At 42.6% G+C, this 17,038-nt stretch overlaps 1 protein-coding gene across 13 annotated transcripts in view; it reads right to left on the reverse strand.

Annotated features, from left to right (window-relative positions):
* The window catches only part of GRIP1 (glutamate receptor interacting protein 1), a 660,770-nt gene that overhangs the window by 89,946 nt on the left and 553,786 nt on the right, over positions 1-17,038 (reverse strand). For all 13 annotated transcript variants that reach the window (XM_038549951.1, XM_038549944.1, XM_038549942.1 and 10 more), the window contains 2 exons: positions 4,910-5,057; positions 2,414-2,583 (listed from right to left, as the gene is read on the reverse strand). In XM_038549951.1, coding sequence (XP_038405879.1) covers positions 2,414-2,583; positions 4,910-5,057 — 318 coding nt within the window. The remainder of the gene's footprint in view (positions 1-2,413; positions 2,584-4,909; positions 5,058-17,038) is intronic.

Raw genomic sequence — 17,038 nt, forward strand, 5'->3', positions numbered from 1 at the left:
AACAACGCTACCACATAAAAAAAAGAAAACCCAGAAGTTTGAGAATTATAAACCACCATAAAATTTTTTTGGTATTTTTTTCCCCTTCTTTTTTTTTTTTTTTTTTTTAAATTTTTTTTTTAATTTTATTTATTTATTTATGATATTCACACAGAGAGAGAGAGAGAGAGAGAGGCAGAGACACAGGCAGAGGGAGAAGCAGGCTCCATGCAGGAAGCCCGATGTGGGACTCAATCCCGGGTCTCCAGGATCACACCCCGGGCTGCAGGCGGCGCTAAACCGCTGTGCCACTGGGGCTGCCCTTTTTTTCCCCTTCTTAACTGTGATTTAATTATGTCTCTGAGCCCATACTTTTGTCCTCTTGGAAATGCAAGTCTGATTTTAATGTAAAATGTAGAGAAATAATGAAGACGGTGAGCAACTTTCACCCAATGCAGATGAAAGGGTGGGAAGTGGAAACTAGAATTACTTAAATTACCAGCCCCCATCTTCCACCCCCATCCTTCATTATGAAAAATCACAACGGCATCAAGTTTTCCACAGTGGAAAAAAAAATTTTTGTTCTTGGTCTGCATGCATTTTAGTGTATAAATTCGCCTTCTCAAATTGTCTTGACAGGTAAAACTATTTAATATTTCATGAGTTGGGAACTATTTGGACTACTTATGATTTGTACACAGGGCCAATGAAAAGAGGAATGTGGGGCTGCTAAAGATAATGCCATTTTGCAAGGGTCCGCTCCGTATTTCAGACTCATCAATAGCAGAATTTTCCAAGCTGAATCTCACGCTGAGAAAGCACTACGCAGTGTGCATTCTTAGACCTACTGCACTCCAGATCCAGTGATGACTTCAGGTTAATTTAGAAGAAACTTAGTTTTGGAAATCTCTCCCCTCTGCCTCTGTGCTCCATGGGGTCTCCTGACCGGAACAGGGCACATTTCCATGAAATGTGCCTTCTGGAGCCCTTTACTGTTTCTAGTCAAAGGAGGCAGAGTTTCTTTCCCTAACCTGCCTATGCTGCATCACATCTCTGCTCCATTGTGTCAAATTAAAATCTGATAAAGGTAATGCTGTACTAGAGATTTTCATTAGCTCCAGGGCTGTCTAAGCTCCATTTAATTAAAAAAGGTTGCATCCAGCTGACTCATTCAGTATGAAAATTATCTGGTCCCCCTCTCTCTCTCTTTTTTTCCCCCAAACTGTGGAAAAAAGTGCAGTGTGTTTCAGAAGGTGGGAGACACCTAATACAAGCAAGCTCCACACAAGCCGGATTTCGATTTCAGAGAAAGTTGTTCTCATTCTCTAAAAATAACAAAAGTGTTCCTCTTCCCTTGGGTCTCCTGACAGCACTAGGAGAGCTTCAAGGAATCCATTTCAAGGATTAAAAAAGGAAGGCACTTGGCTCAAAGGAAAGGAGAGAAGAGTTGGAACAAAGACTTCTCTAGAGAGAGTCTTTCTTCATGGTGTTTGGGGACAAGTCCTTTATCTGGTATCAGGTTCTGTTTAAAGAGACTTAAGTAGAGGGTATATAAGCACTTAAGCAGACATATCTGTGAGCTTCAAGACTGTGAAAATGTGGGTTCCCTCAGCTGGCCGCTGTTACTGAATAAATGCAGTCAAATAGTCTGGTCCATCGGGGTTGTTCTCCACCCTGAGGACAAAGCTACTCTGGCAAATACACAAAATATAGGGCAAATCCACCTTTCGTGCAACTGTTTTATCCCTCTCCCAATATTTGAAGGGCCTGCCATCAATACCTACCTCATAATGATTTTTAAAAAGCGAGAGTTTTACCAGTTGCCTTCACTGTCCTTCAGGTAGAGTGGAAATTCAGTATGCATAACAGGAAGTCACATAATCTCCCTTCTCTCCACACTCAATTGGCAACAGTCCTCAACAGTCCCCCCCGCCTTTTTTTTAATATCCCATAGTATAAGCCTGAAAATTCTCTTTCAAACAATGTTTCTTCCCTCAATTTTGAGGTTTCAAATAAATTACGTTTGGCTCGGGGATGGGGGAGGAAGGATCTGGAAGATGAAGAAAAGCAAACAAAGATAACCTGCTGCTTTGAAAGAAATGATAAAGGGATCCCTAGGTGGCGCAGCGGTTTGGCGCCTGCCTTTGGCCTAGGGCGCGATCCTGGAGACCCAGGATCGAATCCCACATCGGGCTCCCGGTGCATGGAGCCTGCTTCTCCCTCTGCCTGTGTCTCTGCCTCTCTCTCTCTCTCTCTGTGACTATCATAAATAAATAAAAAATTAAAAAAAAAAAAAAAAAAAAAAAAAAAAAAAAAAAAAAAAAAAGAAAGAAATGATAAAGCCAGAAGTAGACACTGTGCCTGTCTGCCTCGGCTGGAGAAGCAGTAACTGCAAGGGGAAGATAAAGAGATTTATCTAGATGGATCCTCTCACCGTGGTCAGGTCCCTTCAGGGCCAGGCGGGTCTGATGATGGGGAAGGATCTCAAGCTTGACCTGGTCGGTGGTGTTGGCCAGGAACTGGGTGGCCTCGGCCAGCGTACAGTACTCCATGCTGGTTCCGTCGATGGACAGGATATGATCCCCCACGTGCAGGGCACCGCATCTACGGCGAGGGAAAGGAGAAACACCAGTGGGATGAGTGCCTTGCTCTTTGGCATGGGACTTTCATGGCCTTCCAGGTTAACAGTTCACATGGTTTCAATTTACTTAAAAAAGGAAAAGTTGGGGGGAATCCCTGGGTGGCTCAGTGGTTTGGCACCTGCCTTTGGCTCAGGGCGTGATCCTGGAGCCCTGGGATCGAGTCCCACGTCAGGCTCCCTGCATGGAGCCTGCTTCTCCCTCCCTCTGCCCCTCTCTCTCTCTCTCTCTCTATGTCTATCATAAATAAATAAATCTTTAAAAAAATATTTTTTTTTAAAAAAAAGGAAAAGTTGGAGTGTTATAGGAAACCCCATCTGTCAAATGCTAAGTCCCTTGCGTCTGCATAGGAATGTAGAAAATAACAGAAAACCTGAAGGAAATGCTTTTCTCTTGTGCTTCTTTAAATAAACATATAGATAGATATTATTTCAGGGCAGTGGTGGTGGTGCCAAAAGTTGAAGGGAAGTGAATGGGAGGGAAGAGAAGAACAGGAAAATTTTTCCCCTTGGCTTTTTTTTTTTTTTTTAAATTTCTGTGTGTGTGTGTGTGTGTCTGTGTGTGTGTTTCCTTGTTGGTTTTTATATGGGAAAATTTTTCCCCTTGGCTTTTTTTTTTTTTAATTTCTGTGGGGTTTTTTTTTGTTTGTTTTTTTGTTTTTCCTTGTTGGTCTTTCCATGAAACGTGAGCTGGTAAATACTCAGCACGTCAAGATGTGACTCACATAATTGGAGTGGGAGCACTTCCAACTATCTCATGTGTGAATGGGAAAGGCTGGGGGAGACTCAGCTAATGGCTTGTTCAGGAGCTCTCACGTGAGCCGCCGAATCACCAGTTCTCTATGACTAGATTTTATTTTATTTTGTTATTGTGGGGTTAAGTGTCGATTAGTACAAAAGCTCTCGATGGTGATGGCGATGGCAATTATTCAGGAGTCAGAAGAGTCAAAAAGGAGGCCTGCGGTTGGTGAGTGAGGGGAAGGCTGGGGGGAGGTGGGGAGAGGGGCTAGCTGCTATGTCTTGCTGAACTCAAGAGACTGGCTACTGGATGAGTTGAGAAAAGCAAACACGGCAGTCAGCATCCCGACGTACCAGTCAAGCGGACAGCTCCTTAAACTGGTTACCCCCTGTGGAATGGGGAAAAAAAAAAAAAACAGAGGGAGAAAATTAAAGCATCCTGCACCATTGAGCTGGAGAACACCTCTGGATCAATGGCCATCACTGGTCAAGGACTGAACAGAGGGTAAGAGCACAGTGGAGCTGTAGACTGACCACTACAGGGGTTGCTGCAGGTTCTACTGCATCAGAGTGCGAGGTTTACCAAGTTAGGGTGAGGGTGTATGGGAAAGAGGCCTCGTGGACATGCAGGGGAAGCTGGGCCTCTTGGAGTTTACTGAGCACCTTCCACAGGGAGAGTAGCCTCCTTCTCTTTAAAAAAAAAAAAAAATTTATTGGAGTTCAATTTGCCCCTCCTTCTCAAGACAAAAAAGCATTTCAAGTCATCCCTTCCATCCAAAAAGAAAGTTCCGTGAAGCTCTTGGAGAGCTTCAGCTTTGGAAATGGGGGTTTTCTGACCAGGAGCTGTGAAATAATTTATAAGGTGGTGAGGTAGTCTTCTCGTCCCTGCCACCTTTCTTACCTTGTAAGTCTAAACTATTCATTAAGAAAAAGAATTCAGGAAAAAGGACTTTTGTGTTTATGGTGTCATAGGAATGAATGATGTTTGCGGGGGCCCTTGAAGATGGTGAAAGCCTAAGATTAACATTCTATGACAGTGTAAGACCTTTCTTTAAAGACTGTATTATTTCAAAAATATTGTTTTACTTATTTAAGAAAAGAGGAATCATATTTTTCACGGTGGCAAGATGTCACCCGTTAACAGTTCGGGAAAACCTAAAAGGAGCATACTGAAGGTATGCTTGGCCACCCTAAGCCAAAAACAATCTATCACCCTAGAACACTCTAGGAAAACTCATTCAGTTGCTTGACTTTCATTTTTTCCTATCTCTAAAGACCACACCAAACATCTGGATGAGGCAACATTATGTTACGGGGTGGCTGATGAGGTAGATGAATTTTTAAGCCCTAGAACCATAACTTGTTTTCTTGATGAAACCTGTATAAACGGGCAGGAGAGCTGTTTTAAAATCATATATGTAGGTATGTGAATGCATGTGTACCTGTGTAATATTACATATGTGTGTGTATATACATATAGAAATACATTTATACATATATATATTTTAACACTCATGCAGTTTTGAAAAGTAGGCACTTTTCTACAACACCCACCTGTCTGCAATACTTGCAGATTTGATTTTGTCTATGACAATGACCTGTTTGTTACAGCACATCGAGGTAGTTAGGGCAACCCCAAGGCTGGCACCAGGAGTTTTGGCAACTTCAACTAGCAGTGGCCCGGACGCTGTTGCCACAGAATCTACGGAAGAACACATTTCAGAAAACAAAACAAAATAAACCCAATAAGCAAAGAGACGCACGAAAAAATGTGGAGAATGTTCAATCTGATGTTGGTCTGTTACTGTTTTCACCAAAACGTACATTTCCCTCCAGGTAACATCCCCCCAAGCCAGTGATAACCCCCTAGGGCACCTCTTAGGACCCCTGCTGTATCCAGCTTGCATATCCAGTAATATGTGCACAGGTTTATCTCTTCAATTAAAATGTAAGCTTCACATTAGTTGGGATCATGTTTTGTGTATCTTTATGCCCTCTATATCACTTGGCACAGTCCCTAGAAATACTGGGTTTCCCAATAGAAGTTTTTCAAACATTTAGCACCTACTGTGGGTGGGTGGATGGATGGATGGGTGGATGGATGGATGGACGGATGGATGGGCGGGTGGGTGGATGGATGGGTGGATGGGTGGATGGATGGATAGGTGGGTGGGTGGGTGGATGGATGGGTGGGTGGATGGGTGGATGGATGGATGAATGGATGGATGGGTGGATGGATGGATGGATGGGTGGATGGATGGATGGGTGGGTGGATGGATGGGTGGATGGATGGATGAATGGATGGATGGGTAGATGGATGGATGGGTGGATGGATGGATGGATGGATGGATGGATGGATAGGTGGGTGGGTGGATGGATGGGTGGATGGGTAGATGGATGAATGGATGGATGGGTGGATGGATGGATGGGTGGTTGGATGAATGGATGGATGGATGGATAGGTGGGTGGGTGGGTGGATGGATGGATGGGTGGGTGGGTGGGTGGATGGATAGGTGGGTGGGTGGATGGATGGATGGATGGATGGGTGGATGGGTGGATGGATGGATGGGTGGATGGATGGATGGATGGATAGGTGGGTGGGTGGATGGGTGGGTGGGTGGATGGGTGGATGGATGGATGGATGGATGGGTGGGTGGGTGGATGGATGGATGGATGGATGGATGGATAGGTGGGTGGGTGGGTGGGTGGATGGATGGATGGATGGATGGATGGGTGGATGGATGGATGGATAGGTGGGTGGATGGATGGATGGATAGGTGGGTGGGTGGATGGATGGATGGATGGATGGGTGGATGGATGGGTGGATGGGTGGATGGATGGGTGGATGGATGGATGGGTGGGTGGGTGGATGGATAGATGGGTGGATGGATGGATGGATAGGTGGGTGGGTGGGTGGATGGGTGGGTGGGTGGATGGGTGGATAGATGGATGGATGGGTGGGTGGGTGGGTGGATGGATGGATGGATGGATGGATGGATGGGTTGGTGGATGGATGGGTGGATGGGTGGATGGGTGGGTGCGTGGATGAGTGAATGGATAGGTGATGGATAGGTGGGTGGATGGGTGGATGGATGAAGAGAGGAAATCTCTCATTAGCCAAACACGAGGAATGCATACAGTAAGTTGAATTTGTAAATCCTTTGGGTCTTTCCCTATTCTGGACCTGATCTAGGGTCACTTCACCCTCAGGAGTGACTTCACACCACACGTGCTTTATTTGTGGCTTGGAACCCTCCGTATCCCTTCAACTCCTATTTACCCTGGGGGACTCAGCGTAAACATCAATTGCCTCTGAGAAGCCTCTCCCGACTCATGATTTGGTGAGATCCCTGTCTCATGTGCTCCTACAACCTGCTGTTCTTCCTCTGTTGTGGTGCACAGCTCACTGCTTCCCTGTGGCCAGTGTTCATCACAGGCTTCTGTCCCTTGCCAGACTGCAAGCTGGCTGCGAAGGCAGAGATGACGCCTAGTTGATCACGACATCCTCAGTGCCGGGCATAACGATTGGCACACAGGACGTGAGCAATGAACAGTTGTTGAGTGAATGCACAAATAAACGAGAAAACTCATGAAGTTGCTTAAAGTTCAGAAGAGGCAGGTGAGAGCCTTGGACATGGAATTAAAACACCCACATTTCATTCTTTTTTTTTCACAATATTTTGATCATGGACAAGTTGCCAAAACTTTCCAAGTCAGCTTGCTTGCCTACAAAATGGTATCTTTCCCTCAGTGTTTATTTTGATGAAATCAATGTTTTGTTAGAGCATTCTGTACTTCACAAAGTGCTATACATAAAGACTATTGTTATTATTATTGCTATATTATGACCTCAAACATTTTATAAGACACATATTACAAAACTCTGTAATAGTTTTTTTGATTTTTTTTTTTTTAGTTTTTCTTTTTTTTGATTTTCAACTGCTCTTCATTAGTACGATTTTGTCTTTCTGCAAGTCCATCTTTATCACGGAGGTGACACTCAGATGTGGTGAGCTAGGACATCAGTATTCCTGTCGCTGTATGGACTGACTCACGACGCTGGACATTCTATAGGAAAGAGCCATTTTTAGCTTGTTATGAAACAAGATATTTCTTAAATAAGGTAAAGATGAGAACGTTCATGCCAATGACATTCATATTCTGGTGCTAAAGATTCTTGTATGCACTACATTTCTCAAATGATTGGTGATATCGCAGTAATTTAGTCCAAAAAAAAAAAATTAAGTGACCATTAGAACCGGTATCCCTTCCTGTCAATTCCAGGGCAGAACTCAGTAAGAATAGCTGGGAGGACCCAACACTCTGAGTTTACTAACAGGGCTTTTTGATTCTGGGGTGTTAGGACTATAATTTTCCCGTGAACCTAACTCTTGCAGCTGTGGCTCTCTCTGGTCTTGCTACCTTGCTGTGTTAGCACCTGACCTAGGTCCACTGACAACATGTGGCTTCTCTTCCTTCTCCCTCACTACCTGCTGTTTCTCTCCAGTGCCTCGCTTGGTCATGGTGCTGCCCCAGGTCCTGCTCTACTTCCACCTGGTGATCTATTGTGAGCGGGCCCCTTGGCTATGTGCGACAGTGGTTTGCACCTGCCTCAGTTGGGGCTCACTGGCCAGTCCTTGTAACCTCTGTTTTAGGGGTCCTTTCTTTACTAGGGTAGTCGATTCTGCAGACCTCTTAACTCTCACAGCCCAAGTTCTGTGACTAAGCCAAGTGCACAAAATCTGGTGCCTTGAGCTTCCCCCCCGCTGAAGTCTGCAACCTACATGAGCATGCAACCTGGCAAGGTCCCTTCTTGCTTAGGTTGACCTTCATGTCAGCTCTGGCCCAGGAGGGCCTTTTCTCATATTATCTTTATAGAACTTTAGAACTTAATGATTCAAGATATAATGGACACATTACCGTGGTTTCAGGTAATGTGATGCCCTGATAGTCACACACACACTGTGAAACGATCACCACAATAATAGAAGGAATAATTTTAGAAGGACTAATATCCGAAATCACTTCCCAGGACTGGCTGGATCTCAACAGATAGCTTTGCAAGGTGATAATCACATATAATCTTCCACTTGGTTTTCTCATATGGAAAGATAAACTTCTTTGGCTTAACAGATGGAAGTAATAAAGTTTTTTGCTACTTATAACTTAATCTCTTACTTAATGGCAGAAATTGGTAGTTGTTCCTTGGTATCCCATCTTCCCTTCTTTCTTCAGGGACATCAGTATTCCTGATTTCTTCAGGAATAAGCGGCTCAGCTAAGGGCATTTACCAGCCTCCTTTGCAGTGAGGTGCGTCTATGTGACCAAGTTCCAGTCAGTGGGAAGTGAGCTGTTCTGGATGTGCTCTTAAAAATGATGGATGTAAAAAAAAAAAAAAAAATGATGGATGTGTGGGGGAATCCCTGGGTGGCTCAGCGGTTTGGCCCCTGCCTTCAGCCCAGGGCTGGAGTCCCAGGATCGAGTCCCACGTCGGGCTCCCTGCATGGAGCCTGCTTCTCCCTCTGCCTGTGTCTCTGCCTTTCTCTCTCTCTTTCCCTGTGTCTCTCATGAATGAATAAATAAAATCTTAAAAAAAAATGATGGATGTGCTCTCCTCGATCTCATTTCTTCCTTGTTGCTGTTGCAGTGCAGGCCCTTAATTGGTGACCCATCTTCAGCCATGTAGACAAAAGCAGGGAGCCACGTAGAGAAGCTTAGGTTGCTGAAACCCTCTCTTCCCGGAGATTGGAGCTCTTCCAATAAATAAACTTCTATCATATTTAAGCTAGTATTTTAAGTTTGGGTCTTTGTTAAAAACTAAATCTATATCCTGGTAGGCCTTTTCGCTTGAGTCTATTCCTCCAATATATCTTTCTTGAATTGTTATTTTAAGAGGCAGGTATTTATAACTCGGCGTTTGCAGATGTAAGTTTTTTTTATAAAACCACAATCAACCATTACTTAGTACACATGATGTATTCATTTTTCTTAAAAGCATTGCATCATGATTAAAGATCAGAGCTTTTAAAGAGGTTATCAGCATATATGGATATTGTTTAAATATAAACTCTTACATTGCTTTTTTTCTCCTGGCCTATATTCGTTAAGGTCCTAAAAGTTATATTCTTGCATGGTTCTAACATTCCAGTTATGGCAAAGAATGAATATTAAACTTTTTCCTGTGGAAAGAAATGATAGGAACAGGGCTATCAAGAAACAGAGAAAAATATGAGCAAACCTGCAGGGAATTGATTACTCGCAAGAAGCTTTTTACTTTCTGTTCTTTAAGGATCTAATTAGTTGTTAAGAACGCTTTTGAGATGAAGGCAAAGCTCATCTATCAGGCTGTAGTGTTCTAGAAGAATGGAACAATCTGGAGAAATTGGAGGCAGACAGAAGGTCACAAAGAGCATGCTACATATTAAATGCACATGAGTAGCTAACAAAAATGGTTTAAGGAGGTCATGGGAGACCTTTGCTCCCCTCATCCCTTCAGCTTTGCACGTGCCTGTTAGTGTCCAACTATCACTGAATTGATCCTCCCATTTGGAGGAGGGTCTTGGGGTTAGACTGAGGAGAATGGGCTGAGTCTAGAACAAGCGTCATCTTCTCTTAAAGTAAAGGACGTGCATACACAGTTAAAGTGGCTTATGGGGGGTGGGGTGGGGAAGAAGCATGGAAAAAAATGTACCGGATCTTCTTCTGCCACCATTAATTTAGAAGAGAAGAGAGCTCATACCCCCAGCTGCTCTGCTTCACCTCCAAAGTAAGTTTCTCTTTAAGTAGTACTTTCCCCCATAAGGCTTCAGAGGATCAACAAGTGCAATATTTCCATTTGGGGGAGCCAGACGGGCAATGAATGAGTTTCTTTAAAACTAAAATGGAATGCTTCAGAACTCTGAGAAGAGAAATTTAAAGTCATGGTTAAGGGAAGAAGCGGTATGCTTCTAAGCTGGGCCTGGGGCTGGAAGCTGGAGGGAGATGCCTCACTATGCCACCAACTTACCATGTGGCTCAAGCCATCATTTCCTTTAGACCTCATTTCCTGCATTTGTAAAATAACTGGACTTTCATAAAAGCTCTCTAGCCCTGATTATCTACAACTCTACAGAGAAATAGCAATGCCAGGTAAGGAAAAGCCTAGGGAATCAGAAAATTCGAGAAGGTTAATAAACCTTATAAAAGTATGCAGTAGCTCAATTTAAATTCCAATACCCTACTAGTGAGTAGAAGAGGTGAACTGCTAGATATAAAAATGATTCTAGACAACCCATGTTTACGGAGATGGGTTGTAAGACCTCACACTTTTAAGTATTTTGATAACAACAATAACATCCTTTAAAGAGTGAGTTTAAGGGATGGTCTCCCATCTTTACACACCCATTATGTAATATAAAGATTTCATATTAAGAAATTTCCAGGGCACAACGTTAACTTTCTTTTTATTTTCTTTCTTTTTTTTTTTTTACAATGTTAACTTTCTAACAAGACTGTGTCACAGTGAAGTCCTAACTTACGCAGAGAAAAAATAAAGGTGCCAGGGAAAGGGAGGTATTTATCTTATGTTAAGATGACCAGGGATTTAAAATTTATTTTTAATTTAAATTCAATTTAGCAAACATGTATTGTATTATTAGTTTCAGGGGTAGAATTTAGTGATTCATCAGTTGCATATAATAGCCAGTGCTCATTACGTGAAGTGCCTTCCTTAATGCCTGTCACCCAATTTCCCCATCTCCCCGCCCACCAACCCTCAGTTTGTTTCCTATAGTTAAGAGTCTCTCAGAATTTGTTTCTGTTTTTATATTTTTATTTTTCCTTCCCTTCCCTTCCCCTATGTTTATCTGCTCTGTTTCTTAAATTCCACATAGGAGTGAAATCATACAGTATTTGTCTTCCTCTATTTCACTTAGCATAGTACCCTCTAGTTCCATTCCTGTCATCGCAAATGGCAAGATTTCATTCTTTTGATGGTTGAGTAATATCCCATTGTGTGTGTGTGTGTATGTGTGTGTGTGTGTGTGTGCACACACAAGGATGTGTGGGGATTGTTGATAACAGTTTACTGAATATGAGCTTAGCTTTCTATTCTTTCTCCTTAGTAGCCTAGTTTCACTTACCCATGATCACTCTTAGATTTATGCATCTAGTACATACCGTTCCCCTGAGCTCCCACTGCTACTACTGCCACCTTAAACAATTCTTGGGTGTTTCACGGGCACAACAAACACAGCATGTGTAGAACTGGTAGTGAGCCCACCACACTCCGTTGGCTATTCTCCCAGTGAATGACTGCCATTACACTCCACCGTGCAAACCAGAAACCTAGGAGTCATCTCAAGTTCATCCTCTTCCTCATCCTCACAAATTTCTCTTTCACTCTAATTCCTAACAGCTCTCAACTTCATCCTTTCTTTCTGTCTCCACAATCACTCTTTCAGCCCAAGTTACCATCATCTGGTACCCCCTCCTCCTCTCATGGCCTCCACCTTCCCAAACCAGTGATCATTTTAAAAGTGTGCCTCACACTGTGTTAACACCATGCTTAAATCCTTTCAGTGGCTGTTCCTACGAGGTAGAGCATTTCAACACCATCTACAAGGACCTACATCTGGCCTGCTTACCTCACCAGGTCTATTTCCCGCGATTCTGCTCTTGTTCTCTCTGCTCCAGCCCCCTACTTTTCTTTCATTTCTTTAAAAATGCCGGGATCCCTGGGTGGCGCAGCGGTTTAGCGCCTGCCTTTGGCCCAGGGCGCGATCCTGGAGACCCGGGATCGAATCCCACATCGGGCTCCCGGTGCATGGAGCCTGCTTCTCCCTCTGCCTTTGTCTCTGGCGCTCTCTCTCTCTCTGTCTCTCAGTCTTTCATGAATAAATAAATAAATAAAATCTAAAAATGCCATGTGCCTTCTTGTCTCTGGTCCCTTCTGTCTACCTGGAATGCTCCAACTCTCTTTCATTTCTCCTTCACCCACTTCTTCACCACTTCTTTGCTCAAATGTCACTTCCTTAGAGATTTCTGACTTGACCTGCAAACCATGTCTACCTTCCTGAGAAATGCATTAATAGAATCCTGTGCTTTTCCTTCACAGCACTTCTAATAAATGCAATTCAACAATCAGTTGTCTAATTGGCTATTTAGTTAATTGTTCTTTGATAAAAATGTAAGCTCCATGCAGCAGGGATTGTGTATGTCCTCCTCATGACCATGGTTCTCCACAGTCTATGATATCTATGTACATAGTAGGTGCTCAGTGATATTTGTTGATGAAACAAGTGGAAGCATGAACACCTATTATTTTATTTAAGGTGCTATGCTAAATATACTGATGATGCAGAAAGTTAATTTATATTCTCTTGCTTGAAGTAGTTCCAAGTATAGGTGGGATCACGTTAACTCTATGCTTAAATCCTTTCAATGGCTATTCTTGTCACCGGCTGTGTATACATATATAGATAATGTTGATGATGAAGAGTGTTCTTCTTGTGTCTAAATTCTAAGACTGCAAAATGAATTCCATCGAATGCCTCACAGTATCAGACTGAGAAGTATGTGACTTTATCTAGCAGTGAAAGAATTAGGGAACAATCCAGTGGCAGAAAGGTAACCCACCTTCTTCCAGATGGAACTTGAGCTCACTGGTCATTCCACCTCTAAAGTGGGTATTATGGTAGTTGAAAATGGTCAAGTAAATAAGCCATCTCGAGGGACGCCTTGGTGGTTCAGTGGGTGAGTGTCTGCCTTCGGCTCAGGATATGATTCTGGGGTCCTGGGATCGAGTTCCACATCGGGCTCCCTGCATGGAGCCTGCTTCTCCCTCTGCCTATGTCTCTGCCTCTCTCTGTGTGTCTCTCATGAATAAATAAATAAAATCTTCTTAAAAAAAAAAGCCATCTCCAGGATTATAAGCTCTTAAAAAGACCGCTGTCTTTTAAGGATTGACACAAAGGTCCTGTGCCTTAAAACCATGAAGAGACGTGAATGCTCTGGGTACCTGGGGAGGACATTGTCTGGTCCCAGAAGAATCTGTCAGACCAGCTTATCTGCAGAGGTCCCTAAGCAAATCATGTTGACTTACGGCTAAACAGAACCACAGAGGAGAATGTGCTTATTTGAATCAGGATCCTCACAAGAAACAGATGATACACTCAAATTAAGATACTTTGATGAGAGTTTAATAAAAAACTATTTGGAAAGATGTGAGAAGGTTAGAAGGGAACCACAGGGATAATGCAATATGCTCTGAGGCCAGAAGCAAAAAGCACCTTACTACACTGTCCTGAAGAAGCAAAGGATAGAGCTGTTAGTGAGAAAGGACTATGTGGAACGGGCTACCTGATGGAGCTGGCACCTGAAGTCAAAGGATGTAGCCAGCCTCAGTGAACCCATAGCAAGGCAGCCAGGAAATAACACTCTCCATCACTGTCCTCTCTTCCTCTCATCTCCTGCCATGATCCCTACTAGCTAAACCCAACTGGAGCCGAGGACATGAGAGCCCATTATGTAGGCCATGAAGGTCAGGGCACACAGTAGCATGGAGAAGAGTGGCGAGTGGCTCTAGAGGTAAAAAGGATGCTATCCTAGTTTGCATATATTTCCACTCAATTTCATTTCACAAACTCTGGAGGCTGCTTGCTTTAAACTAAATCTATAACATAAAGAAATAATCAGCAAGAAAAAAAGGAGCCTGCAAATGCCTTGCCCACAAGGGTTAATAGAGATGCTCTGAACTGCAAAAATGACTCAGAACTACAGGTAAATTGAAGGGGACAGAAAGTAGATTGGTAGTTGCCAGGTCTTGGGGGCAGAGGGGAATAAGGGGATGACGGCTTCAGTTTTGCATCTAGACAGAGCTGATGACTGCACAATGTTGTGCATGTGCTAAACGCTACTATTAAATTGTACACATTAAAGTGGTTAATTATATATTTTGTGAATTTTGCTTTAGTAAAAAAAAATATGAGCTTTCTGGAAACTGGGATAATAAAGGAAACCTGGTCAATTATGCAATTATCACCATTGCAAAGGGGGAGGTTTCCAATGGCTGTTCCTCGATCAAACCTCTGTGTCCTATCATTAAAATATGTTGAGGATAGTCCCCATTATACCAGTTAGCACCATGTATGTAAAATCCCATGGGAGAAATATCTATTAGAGCTCCCTGCTAGAAGCACAGGAAGGAGGCAACCCAGAGATAAGCTTTTTAGATGACAGAGAGGGGCACCTGGGTGGCTCAGTCAGTTAAGCATCTGCCTTTGGCTCATGTCATGATCCTGAGGTCCTGGGATCAAGCCCCACATCGGGCTCCCTGATCAGTGGGGAGTCTGCTTCTCCCTCTGTCTGTCTCCTCACTCATGCTCTTTCTCTCTCTCTGAAAGAAATAAATAAAAATCTTAAAAAAATAGACAACATAGAATTTGATCTGAATGTTTCTCAGCTGCCTTTATTTTAATGGGCTCTAAGAAAACAACAAAACTATTTTAGCAAGTAAGCTTTCTAGCATTACCCATGTGGCAGTTACTTTCTGCATCACAGGAGGGGATCTACAAATGCTAACGTTTAATTGATCGTTAGCCTTTTCTGGCAATTGCTTTCTGTAATAAATGTTTCCCCACAACAACATCAAGGAGCGAATACTGCCTCGTGGTATTAAGCCTATTTCCCTAGTCGCCACCTAATTCCATTTACAGGAGGCCCTATGAAAAGTGGGAGTCCAAAAGCCCTGGCTTTATTCCAAGATGTCTAATAAGATGCATAGCAAAAGTAAAAGCAAGCAGACAGGCTGGATGGATGAGGCACCCTTATTTAAGAAAGTGCAAGAGGGAAAAATGGAGTGTGTCAAAATGAGAAAAATAAACAGAAGAAAAAGCAGGAAGAAATAATCAAGAGCCCATCCCCTGACAGAAGATTAGTTTGTCCTGCCTAAGTAAAGCATGGTTGAGAAAAAGGGATCACGCAGATATAAATTATTCATGGTTAAAGACAGCTCAGTCATTAAGATATTTACACTAAGGCTGAAGCCCTTGCACGCTGTGTTGATTTATGGGCTACATAATTACATAAGATACGCTGATGACTGTTTGCATGGGAAACACTCTGGATTTTTTATTTTGTTAATCAGTTTTCCCACTCTGAGCCCTGCATTTCAATCAGAGCACAAGGCTTGATTAGAACCTCCCGGAGTGGCAGAAAGACTGCGTGGTATTATTAGCTTTGCCTGCCTTACATTCATTCTGATAAAAAGTACCTTTGGGGTGCTTTTCAATTTACCCATTAGTTAAAAGTATTTTTATTAGTGATAGCCTATTCCAATAATGCTACGAATAATTTCAATCTCTTTCAGATGAGCTAAACTCGTATAAAAATTTTTTTTTTCGCTTTCAAAAATACTGCCAATTTATTTTTGCTTTATTGAAATACACTGCTTGGGAAATAGTCCCAATACAACAGGGCGTACCTTTCATGTTCAAATGAGCTTTATCTTAAATCCTAAGTTTTTCCTAGGGAGTTAAAGGAGACGATTTGCATAGTTAACTCTATTGTAAGAAGAGTCCAAAGTAAGTGAAACTCAATAATATGTCCCATGCTAACTTGAGTTTGGCTCAAGCATGGTTGATGACTGACTTCTGTTCTCTGCAGCAGCTTGCTCTGGTAATTGTATTACCTTCAGAATATCTTGGCCTAAAGCCAAGATTTTTGCCCTGGAAAAAAAAAAAAAAAAAAAAAAAAGAATATCTTGGCCTCCCTCCCTGCATTTTACATGACTGACATTTTTCTGTACCCTGCTTATTGGCTTCTAGTGTTTTTAAAACTATTCATTGAAGTATAACAAACATCCAGAAAAATCCATAAATCATTAATTAGCTACTTGATAAATTTTCATACACGGAACACACCTGTGTACCTATACCCAGATCCAGAAATAGAACAGTACCAGCATCAAAGAATCCACCCGGCGTACATTCCTTTAAATCACTCCCTTGTCCCACAGGTAACCACTACCTCGATCCCGTCAGCACAGGTTGGTATTGCTTATTTTTGTACTTTTTAAAAACAGACTCAGTTTTTACTCTTCTGATTCTGGCTTTTTCTGCTCAATGTTAGGTTAGCGAGATTCATACTTATTGTTGGGAGTAATTTCAGGCCATTCATGGTCATTGCCAAATAATATTCCATTAGGTGGATATGCCATAGTTTAATCCATTCTACCATTTAGGTATTTTCCGGTTCGGGGCTGTTACAAATATTGCTGCCATGAACATCCTATGTCTCCTGGTGAACACAGGAATGGATTCTGTGGGAGTCGTAACTAGGAGTGAATTGCTGGACTGTAGGGTAGGAATACGTCAACTCAAGCAGACACTGTCAAAGAGTTTTCCAGAGCATTGTAGTAGTTTATCTCCTAACCAGCAGGGAATGAAAGTTCCAGTTGTTTCCCATGCTTGTCACCTCTTGTCCTGGTCAGTCTTTGCCGCTGTAGCCATTAGGTAGGTATGGGAGTGGTATCACGTTGTGATTTCCATTTGCATTTGTTAAGCAATCTTTCCTGGCTTATTGGTCACTTGGAGAACTTTTTTTTTTTTTTTTTATAAAGTGTCTGCTCAAGTCTTTCCTCCCAACTTTCCATTAAGCTGTCTGGCCTATTGACTTGTGGGAATTCAAAAATAACATCTTCTGATA

The sequence above is a fragment of the Canis lupus genome, chromosome 10 (genome assembly GCF_011100685.1).
Source record: "Canis lupus familiaris isolate Mischka breed German Shepherd chromosome 10, alternate assembly UU_Cfam_GSD_1.0, whole genome shotgun sequence".
Taxonomy (NCBI): Eukaryota; Metazoa; Chordata; class Mammalia; order Carnivora; family Canidae; genus Canis; species Canis lupus.